The sequence below is a fragment of the Cajanus cajan genome, chromosome 10, assembly GCF_000230855.2.
Source record: "Cajanus cajan strain Asha chromosome 10, NIPB_CcT2T_4, whole genome shotgun sequence".
NCBI lineage: Eukaryota > Viridiplantae > Streptophyta > Magnoliopsida > Fabales > Fabaceae > Cajanus > Cajanus cajan.
In genome coordinates this window covers 48,590,717-48,601,764 of record NC_138526.1, presented here as the reverse complement: position 1 = coordinate 48,601,764, position 11,048 = coordinate 48,590,717, and the positions used below count along the sequence as shown (strand labels likewise).

Sequence of the window (11,048 nt, the reverse complement as noted above, 5' to 3'; positions counted from 1 at the left end):
AAAAACCAATTAAATACATGCTTTCATGTTGTCAAGCCTTTTGTACAGTAGGATTAAATTTCCTTCTTCTAATATAATTTTTTTTTTCATTTCTCAAACATATTTCTCTATACAATATGAGTTAAACTTTTTAATTTTCTGTGCAGATTTTTTTATGATTTTTTTTACAAAAAGTTTAAGCAATTTTTTTGCTCTAATTTTGACAAAAGCATGATTATTTCCTTGAATTTATTGAAAATTTCATAAAATATTTTGGTTCTCTCTCTCTCTCTTTTTTTTTTTTTCCCGTATTCCGCAATGTATTGACACAAATGCTATGATTTAAGAATAATTTCAAAAAGAAGAAAAAGAGAATAGATGACAATTATGAGTATATAAAATGTATAAGGAGGGCTAGTATTATAGAACCATCAAATTGGTGATATTTTCCCTAGTAGATACGATACCTATGGTGACAATGAAAATGATAATTGAAATATTGAATTTTATATATGCAAGGTTGTATTTTTTTTAAAAGAATGGTGATTAAGTGGGTATTAATAAGCCTTATCATGTGCAACAAGCAAAACCTTTTACAGGATGGAAAACTCAATTTATTATTATTATTAATAAAGTTGTGATTAAGTAATCTCATATACAGTGTTTGGTAACATGAAATATTTTTATATTTTTAGAAAATGACAGAGGTAAAAACCTCGTACAAATGTTTTTTAGACACAGATACCATAACATGTTAATATGTGAATAAAAGAGAAATTTAATTTCAGTATTGGCAATTGGAAACATACTGGTTTGTATTTAATCATTCATTACTAAAATTATATTTAATATCTATTACAGCTTCAAAATATGAAATCGTTAACACTAACACGCCATCAAATAAAGGAAGAACTACTTCCTTTCTAACAGTGCTACAAGATGGCTTCTGATTTCTAACAAAAATGTTTTAGACTATGAAGAACTGAATAGAAATTGGCTTTATTCATTCCTTACTAAGAATATTCACAATCATAATAAGCCCCTGATGAGAAGAAAATTTACAGTCCTCTCTGGCGTCTGGATCTACGAACAAGGTAAATACGCCCATAAACCCATTGTCTACCTAATCTTAAAGCCGGTTGCTGCAAAATGATAACATCATCTGTCATGCAAAGAGCAAAATACCTGCTACTCTTGCTTCACATTGTGTCATGTTTTTATTCTCTCTACTCATAAAATGAGAATTAAATAGCAGTCTAATTTTATGAACTGCCTTATGCAAGAAGTAAAAAATATATATATTATTACCTCCACTTTGGTGCGAAATTCCAATAAGCATTCACACACATGACAATCTGCTCTATGGGGTGAGTTATTAGCCTTGTCCGTTCTCACAAATGCAAATACCTTAAAGAAAATGAATTCAATTCCGTGAGGACGATTTAGGTGAAGTTAAACATTAAATATGTGCTTCTCTAGCCGGACAAATAAGACCACTCAGTGAAGCAATGAGTTGGAAAACAAACCAGAGACCACTCAACGACTCACCTCTTCTCCACAATTTGGACATGAACCCTTTAGTGCCGCTAAATCATTCCTCCACAGGCCTTGAAGCACCTTAACTGTGAAAATGTGCAGTTAATAACACATATACATATTTCTAGAAGCAAACCCGTTGAAGTGAATGATTGAGTGCATGTTTATTTTACCATTTGAAAAAACTAAACGTACGTTCAACTTAATCCACTTACACTCATACTTTTCCATTTGAGTGTATGAGAATGTGTGTGGATGAGTATTCAAACACAGCCTGAGTGTGTTCGGATTGGTGTATTTTCGGCAAATAGATAAAATCATGGTGAGGTCACAGTAAAAACAACTATTTGTTGATTCCAAAAATTATGGTGAGTTCAAACTCACCGATCCAAACACAAAATGAATATCTTTTTTCTTGAATTACCAAAAGGACAAAACTTTCATGCAATTTGTTAACCGTTAGGTGCTATTAGTGTTCTCTAAATTTTACCTCCATAATTCACATAATAAATTTTTAGATTAAAAATCAACAAAAATTTCTGAGGTGAAACTTTAATTCTAATTGAAAATCAGCAGTAAAGTATGTAAGGAACCGTTTGTACGTGTTATCCTTACCAAAACCTCTTCCATCACGAATTTGATCAATTGAACTAAACCCAGCCATTTAATTTAAACTAATGTTTGAAGTTTAAATTTGAAAATGATTTTTACCTGAAGCTGAAGCAACTGGGTAGCCAATGACCAAACCCAGCGCCATGAAGATACTGCTATTTACCGCAAAAAGAAGCCCTAGTCCCAGTCCTGATGCTTGGCTACCATATGATAATCCTGAGTCAAATGCTTTTTGATAAGCTGTTGTAACGGTATAAAACATGGGCCAAACACACGCCAAAGAGCCAATTGCAAGAAATAGGGACCATAAGCTTGCTAATGCCAAAGCCATAGACAGATCTTCCTGTCCTACATCCACACACAACACTCAATACTCAAGTGAAGAATCCAAGACAAGAAAAAAAAAAAAAAAAAAAGAGGCAGGAGAACCAGAACATCAAAACCACTTAAATATGTCCTCGTACCCTAAACAAGAAGGACATTCATTCAATAAAAACATATGACACCACACATAAATGTAACTAAACCTTCCAACATATTCCTAACATGAATGTGTTGCGAACACAAAGGAGTTAAACACTATGGAGAACTCCGTCAGCAGGTCATGAGCAAACTACACAGATAAACTCAACACCAAATCTTAACCAAAAACCTTAAGACATCAAATTTATAAACTTTATCACTTATATGTTACTCAATATACCCAACTTTATTTAATGTGAGACTCACATTCACATTCACACTTGTATAACAAAAACAAACGAAAACATAATAATTGAGAGAGTGGAATTGGTGAAGAAAATTACGTCGGCATCAGCATAAGTTGAATGCCTCCTGATACTGCATCGAGGGTACTTGACAACCGACTTAGAACCATACCATTTAAGCTTCAACTGTTTCCATAATTTAAGTAAGACGAGTTAATACTAAACACTTAATGTAATAAGAACCTTTTAGTGTTGAAGAAGGACGAATAGATAGATACGCTACCTCTACTCTATCAAACATGTCATCAAGAATCAAAGGCTCCCCACTCCCACTGTAATATGCATCCCGCGCCTATTGAATAAGCAAAACTAAGAGCAGATTAAAAAACGGAACTTTTTAGAGTGACATGAAATGGGTACAGAAAAAATGAATGTTGAAACGACCTGGGAGTAGAGAGCTTCGAGGGTTTCCTTGGTGGCGGTGTGGAGGGGACCAACGTAGATGCAGGATGGGCCACGAGGGTGGTCGTTGCAGGCTCGAACGGAGAACAGAGAAACGGTGCGGTTGCTTCTGAATCTGGATATGGATAACTGTAACACGCTAGCACCTCCCATCACCGTGCTACGCTTCGCTTTGGAATACAAAGAAATTGAGAAAAGGGGAACAGAGCGTAACCACATAAACAAATAGAGACACCGATTCACCAAATTGCAATCATATTCCAACTATCTATTTTGCTCTGTCTTTTCTGTGTAGAGACCAAAAATGAGATATTATTGCGTTAGCGTTAGACCAAAATTAAAAGGGAAGCTGCGTTTGCCGGGAGTCGAACCCGGGTCTATTGCTTGGAAGGCAATTATCCTAACCGTTGGACTACAAACGCCTTGTTGATCATTTGGTTGAAGTCTCTCTATTGGAAACGTTACTGTACGAACCAACAAAAATATAAAACCATCAAGCATGTAATGCCATTTTTATTTAAAAATTCTAAAAATATAGTATTTTTTTTGTTATCTTGTCTCTTAATTAACATTATAAATTCAACATTTTTATGTTTAAATACATTTAAAAAAAATTAGAGAAAGAGGTGTCTCCTCATATCATTTTGGTAGTTTTGGGTTTTTTTTTTTTTATTTATAAATAAATTAGATACATGTTTGGTGTTGCAAATTGAGCCTTGGGTTATATATATACCACGAGCTAAGAGTAACATGTGATAAAAGTCTCCTTGTGAACTTGTGAGTGAAATTCGATTTTGCTTTGTCCATTAATCTATTGAATTATTAATCTGTTGAATGAAGGATGTTATCATCCATGTTACTTCCTAGTGAGTAGTGAATAAAATAGTGAGTTAGTTAGATTATAAATTGTTCATTTTTTTTTTTTTGTGTTACCCTCAAATATGCTTTCAGACACAATGAGAAAACAAAAACAAAAATTGTCCTATTTTTTTTCTCTCTCTTTTAATTAAGCATGTATATTCGTCGTCCAGCTTCAGCACTGTCTCATTTATGTTCATAATCTAGAAATAAATAAACAAAAAAAGGAGCAAGAAAAGAATGAGAATGTTGTTTTTTGGCAGTTAGCGGAGAACTGGAAATGAAGAATGAGGGTATTGCTTGGAAGACAATGCAGGAATGGAATTGCTTTAGAAATTAGAAGACGAGGACGATGCATACATTCTTAGACCCTTTTCCGTAACGTAACTATAAACATGTGTTCCCCACGTCAACATCATAAAATCAAACCAAGAATACAAATCCATTACGCAAAAATATACGTCTAATAAAAAATCAACGTGATAAAAAAAAAATTGTCATGCGGCCCCTTCATATTCCAAAATCAAAATTTAGGCAAATAAACTATTCTTTCAAACTCGACTCAACAACTTATTATAATTCTTTCACATTTGTCACTTTGCGTCGACATTTTTTCTTAGACGAAATACAAATATTTGACTGTATAGCCATAAACGTCGAGACTGATGTCGTCAAAACTTACCATTAAAATAATGGAAATAATATATTGTCACCCCCGTTTATAATTCTATGATATTATGTAACAACAAAACTACTAAACTAAAATACTTCAAATCGTGTGCAAATGATTAGCGATCTTGAAATAATCATGAAATCCCAGGTTTTAAAAATATATTATTATACCTTAATTATATTCTTACATACAATCCCACTGAAATTCGAATTAATTTAGGCATACTGCTCACTGGCGTACTGAGGTAATTTTGTTATTTTATTTTAATAAAATTGTTTAAATGTTTTAGGATTGTAAAAACAAAAATATTAGATATTTTAATTTTTTTTCTTATAGTGATACCAATACCGACACACAGTAAAGCGTGCATAATTACAGAAATATGGACCATATTATTAATGTAAAATAACCAATTTTTAACCATGACTTATACCTATAATAAATATAGTTGACTAGCTATGATGAATCTCTCATTTCAACTATTTTTTCAATCTGTTGAGAAATCATATAAATAAATTATAGGAGTACTATACAACAACAAGTCAATTAAATCGACTTGAGACCTACTGTTTCAAGAAATCCTTGGTCGAATTCACAAAAATTCAAATTGGCTAATGACATCTAAATCGACCTAAAATGCCTAAACCAACTTAATCACATCGAGACCGACTTTTGTCACATTTTAGCCAACTTTATTATGCATTGGTTTAATAACTCACACGTGACATTGTACTTCTATTATATATGACACCAATGTCCACATGTAATAAAATATTCTCATTCTTACATCTTTCACTAAATATTTTATTTTATCTCTTATTCAATATTATATTCAAGGTCTCACATCACAAATATTTATTCATTTCTTTGTTACCCTTGTTACTCTATTGCATTGTTTAGTGATATTAGTGTTGAAGGACTTGAGGGATGAAAAAAAAATAGTATTGTAATATAAAAAAATTTAACTATTTTGACCAAAATTAAATTATGAAAATGTAAAAATTAAATGTATCTAATATATTATGTTTTAATGTGTTAGTTCAATAATCTAACAACGTAAGTTTCAAAAAAAGTGATTTGAAAAAATTTGTGTTAATTTTGTTGGACCTAATAGATTAATCAAGTTATGTTAGTCGATTAATTTTTAGGTTTAAAATCTACTGAATTTGTTTGACTTGATTTTTTTAATATATTTTTTTATATAAAAAATTTAAATAAAATAAAGTTTACAAATGTGTCTCATCTTGATGGATCATCAAGTCAAAAATATTTAATTCAAAGTATCATAACAGTTTAGTATAATTCGAATTAAAATTCAGTTCAAATTTTTATAATATAATTAAATTTAGTTTAATGAAATAAAAAAAATACTTCAGTTTAATTTATCTTAACTAATATGCAATTTAGTTCAATTCATATAAACTATTTATAGATTCAATATAAATTTTATAAGTTAAATTCAACTCATTTTATCTACTCTTAAAAGTCTTAAAAGTACTTGTAAGTGAGAACCATTATTTACTTTAGTCACTAAATATCATCTAAAAGTGACTTTTCTTAATATTTTATGAGTTTAATATCTTATTTAAATTTTGAATATAAAATAATATTAAATGTTAATTTAGAGAGCGATTTTAAATGTACATAATGATTTTCTTATACGTGAAGAATATTATCTTTAATGGAAAGATAAGTGTTGTATATATAATATATAAATATGAATAAAAAAAAAATACGATAGCATAAAATAATTTGATATTAAGGCGTAAAAAGAAGAAGAAGAAGAAGGATTGAGAAAGAAAGAAAGTGAGTAATTGGTTAGCAAGTAAACTAAAGATCGGTAGGGTAGGTGGCATCGGTTAGAGAATTGGTGTGGAAGGCAAAGAGAAACAAGTAACAAGAAACGAGACATGGGAAACAAGAACAACAACCAACACCAACCTTCCATTTCATAACTTTGCACGCTGTACTTTTGTTGGATTCCGTTTCCCAATTCGTATGTTAATTACTGCAATGCGTTAGAACCTTCCATCTTTCTCAAACGGAGCAGGAAGATCATGGGGACCGACCCATCTTCTTCCACCGTCGAGGTCAAGGTCCATCCACGCCGCGACACCGCCGAGAGGGGCCGCCGGAGGCCCTCGCCGAATCCCCCGCCGCCCGATCGCCACTTCAGCCTCTTCAAGCGCTGGTTCCCGTGGCTGGTGCCCGTTTTCGTCGTTGCCAACATTGTCATATTCATCGTCACAATGTATATCAACGATTGTCCTAAGCATTCCTTTCACGGTTCCTGCGTTGCCTCTTTTCTCGGAAGATTCTCCTTCCAGCCTCTTAAGGAGAACCCCCTCTTCGGTCCTTCTTCCATCACGTCAGTTCTTCTCCTCTCCTCACCTAAAAACATGTTTTTTATTTTCCTTATAATGATATTTCAATCATGGGTCATGCTATAATTGTGCTGTTGACGATAAAAATTCAATTTTTATTTAGGTTAGAGAGGATGGGTGCTCTTGAAGTGAACAAAGTGATTCATAGACACCAGGTTTGGCGCCTCTTCTCTTGTATATGGCTGCATGGTGGGGTTGTTCATGTGCTTGCCAACATGTTGAGTCTTGTTTTCATTGGAATTCGGCTTGAGCAAGAATTTGGATTTGGTATGGTTCTGGTAATTATCCCTGCATTGTTTTAGTTTATCATTCATTCGTTTTCCTTTTTCATAACCAAAACTTTTCACCTTGTTAAGGGTTTATTGCATAAATGTTTTGGAAGAAAGTTAGCAGACTTTAGCTACTATCTTAGTTTCTGATTGAAACTTCTACCTTGCTTGTCCTTTTTGGCAGTTAGAATTGGGTTTCTGTATGTGATATCTGGTTTTGGAGGGAGTTTACTGTCTTCCCTATTCATACAAGAAGGTATCTCCGTTGGTGCTTCTGGTGCATTATTTGGGTTACTAGGAGGCATGCTATCAGAGCTCTTAATAAATTGGACAATATATGCCAATAAGGTGAATGAATTAATCAATCCATGTGTTTGTTAAATTCAATAGTGTTTGCTTCCTAATGAATGATCCTCTCCGTCTTTGTGCAACACACATTTTATTTCTTTTCCATTTTGTTTTTGTATTGTTTTGCAGTTTGCGGCATTATTGACTCTTATAGTCATCGTCGTAATCAATTTAGCTGTTGGAATCCTTCCTCATGTGGACAATTTTGCTCATATTGGAGGATTTGTTTCTGGCTTTCTTCTTGGATTTATCTTTTTGATTCGCCCCCAGTTCAAATGGGTTAGTAGACAAAGGAATTCTCATTCTGCACCACCATTGAAATATAAGCACAAACCTTATCAGTATGTACTGTGGCTCATATCCTTCATACTACTGGTTGCCGGGTATGTTCTCTTTTGTATATTTTCTTCTTTTCTGTTTTGAACACCTCCTTCTATTTTCTTAGGGGATCTAATTGCATTGATATCTACACTAGATTAGGATGTTGATAGTTTTTTTTCCTAAACACATTGCTTCATTTAATGTTAAACAACAAGGTTATCAAAGTGGGGATTCAAATTGAAAATTGCTAAACTAATTTTTGATTCGTTAATCATAGTGTACCAAATCATAAGATTCAAAAGCACAATGTAAAATGATTTGAAATGTATTATATATGTGATAAGTGATGTGTAATGTTCAATGTGATAATTTTAAACTAGAAAGTGACATAACAACTTATCCAAAAGTATCACAAAACAAATCCTATCATAACTGTGTGAATCCCATGTTTCAAAAGATTGAAAGTAGAACAATGGAACGTCCAAATAAAATGCTCCTTGAGTTCCTTAAATTTAAGCTTATCTTTTCAAATTCTTTGATCATTTAAAAAGTATAAAGTAACAAATTGATAAATTGAGTGATTCAAGTTGATACAGAATTGTACCAATTTTATCCTTGTATCACACAATTCAAAATCATCTACAATTCAAATTGTTGGCTTGCCAAATTGTACTATTTGAATCACAGCCTGTCAGATTCTAACAATTATGTTAAAGAAATTTGCAACTTCGTATTTAAGATTCTATGCGAGTGTCTGTTCATGGGTTTTACAGAGGCTTTCTTTGTCAGACATGCATTAGTATTGGAAAGCTCTCTTTACCTGGTAGGGCTTATTTTTGGGAGGGGGAGTTCATAGTTGGACATATGTCCCTCAACTTTAGTGGGCACTCAAGTTGTTACAGAACCAAAGCTCTAGTGGAAAGACAATAAAATTTCATTATACATGCAGTGTCCCGTGAGATAATTTTCTTTGTTAGTTCTTTGTACATTGGCTATGCTTTTGTTCCATTGGAAGATGCATAAATCCATGTTACAACTATGGATTCTTATGGCCTGTGAAGTACTATTTATCTTATTACTACCTTTGTGTTTTTATCTCTGTTGGGTGCTTTGCAGTTTGCTATATCACACTAGGCCCCCAAATCTGAAAGTTGTATATTTTGTCAGGTTGATCACTGGGCTGGTTTTGCTCCTTCGAAGTGTTAACTTGAATGACCGTTGCTCATGGTGTCATTACTTGAGTTGTGTCCCTACCTCAAAATGGAGCTGCAAGGCACAACAAATGTATTGTGAGGTTAGTGCCTTTCACTGTGTACTCTGCATCCATGCAGTTTCCTATAGCTGCAAACAATGGAATGCATTATGTGGCTGGGTTGATAGAAATTGTATGATTTTTTTGCCAAATCTATAGATGATTTAATACCTGAGAATTTCAAGCACTTAAAAAGGAAATTGTTTACAATGTTTTTCTTGTATCTAAGTTGATTTTGATACTGATGTTTTCTGCTGCAATGGTGCAGTCAACACAAATAGGAAACCAACTTAACATAACATGCTTGAGCAATGGGAGAAGTGACATTTACCCTTTCTCAAATAGTAGCTCTACGGAGGCTCAACAACAGCTATGTTCTCGACTTTGCAATTGATAGATACACATGCGACATTTCTTAAAGCAAATTCCATTTAACAACTTGTCTATATGATCATACAGAGAAATTATTTCTTCTGGATAGGCAATAAGGGTTGTTATGACCGCCATTATGAGTATATTCTTGTCAATGCATTTCCATCTTAGTTATGAATCACAATGTGCTATAATTCTTTTGTAACAGAAGAAGAGAGGAAGTTGTATTTGATTAATGAAGCAAAATACTCCTCAAGTATAGTAAATGCTGTCAAATGGAATGATTGTAAGAAAACAATGCATGCTTTAGAGTTTTAGCTTTGAATTTTGTTTCTAAACAAAGTCTAATCCAGCGATTATGTGTTTTGCTAGACATCCAAAATCTTATAATTGTTATATCCTTTGATGATACTGGAAGCTGCAGTGCTTTTCATGTGTTTTTTAGCTTCTACACATCAAAGTAGGGCCTGCTGAATTTATAATTTTATTGTACTAAGCTTATTGTAACCGCCTTTGATTCGTTGGCCACCTATATGGCTATATAGTTCCAATTGGTAATTCGGTGTATATATTTTTTTTAAAATAATCACCAATTGTTTTACTTCATTAACTTATGTTTGAATTTTGTACTTAACTAAAATTCAGCTACTGAAGAAAAAAAGTCGACTGGAGAATTGAACTATTGAACTAAAAACCCTATTTGGCACAATTCTGTGTCAAGAGACACTATAATTCGTTCAGAAAGAAATTCAATTTTTTTTTTGGATAGTGAGAGCAGAATATAAAAAGAAAAGGATTATATAAAGACAAATCTTATTCTTGTAAAACTTTATTATTATTTTTTTTTACTGAAAATAATAATCACAATTTTTATATATTTTTTTAATCTTATCCAAAATTTTATTTTTATTTCTAAAGTTAAAAAAGTTAGTAGATTTCTTCTCTCCGGATATGTTTGCTTCCTACGTGTAAGATAGAAAAATGAAAAAAGGAAGTACAAAGAGAGTTATCATTTAGGTTGTTCGGTAAGATAGAAAACAAAAAGAGATATATGAAAAGGAAAAAAAAAGAGGGGGGGGTGGGTGTTAAAAGGCATGTATATAAAATAACATAATAATCTCAAATAAAAAATGTGATAAATAGGAGTATATTATTGTTATACTCATATAAACCATATCTCATGGGATATAGGACTTAGATCTATTTAAACACACTCCATTATTTAAGCTTAGCGGGTGGATAATATAATGAGTAACAATTTCTTTTAATAGATAC

General features: G+C 32.4%; 2 protein-coding genes and 1 non-coding gene across 3 annotated transcripts; 1 reads left to right on the top strand and 2 right to left on the bottom strand.

The window, feature by feature from the left end:
* Nucleotides 1-776: 776 nt before the first annotated feature.
* Nucleotides 777-3,685, bottom strand: LOC109806104 (PGR5-like A protein). Its single transcript, XM_020368467.3, has 7 exons — nt 3,279-3,685; nt 3,118-3,186; nt 2,934-3,020; nt 2,227-2,470; nt 1,528-1,601; nt 1,288-1,386; nt 777-1,121 (listed from the first exon to the last, which is right to left on the bottom strand). Exons 1-7 carry the CDS (start codon nt 3,513-3,515, stop codon nt 1,038-1,040), a joined length of 894 nt encoding a protein of 297 aa, XP_020224056.1. The 5' UTR covers nt 3,516-3,685; the 3' UTR covers nt 777-1,037.
* On the bottom strand, nt 3,647-3,718 carry TRNAG-UCC (transfer RNA glycine (anticodon UCC)). The gene has a single exon. It is a non-coding gene; the product is annotated as a tRNA-Gly (tRNA).
* Nucleotides 3,719-6,598: 2,880 nt separating this feature from the next.
* On the top strand, nt 6,599-10,184 carry LOC109805887 (RHOMBOID-like protein 1). Its single transcript, XM_020368155.3, has 6 exons — nt 6,599-7,195; nt 7,315-7,478; nt 7,665-7,828; nt 7,958-8,211; nt 9,317-9,443; nt 9,670-10,184. The coding sequence occupies exons 1-6, from the start codon at nt 6,885-6,887 to the stop codon at nt 9,793-9,795; spliced, it is 1,146 nt and encodes a 381-aa protein (XP_020223744.1). The 5' UTR covers nt 6,599-6,884; the 3' UTR covers nt 9,796-10,184.
* The last annotated feature ends 864 nt before the right edge of the window (nt 10,185-11,048 follow it).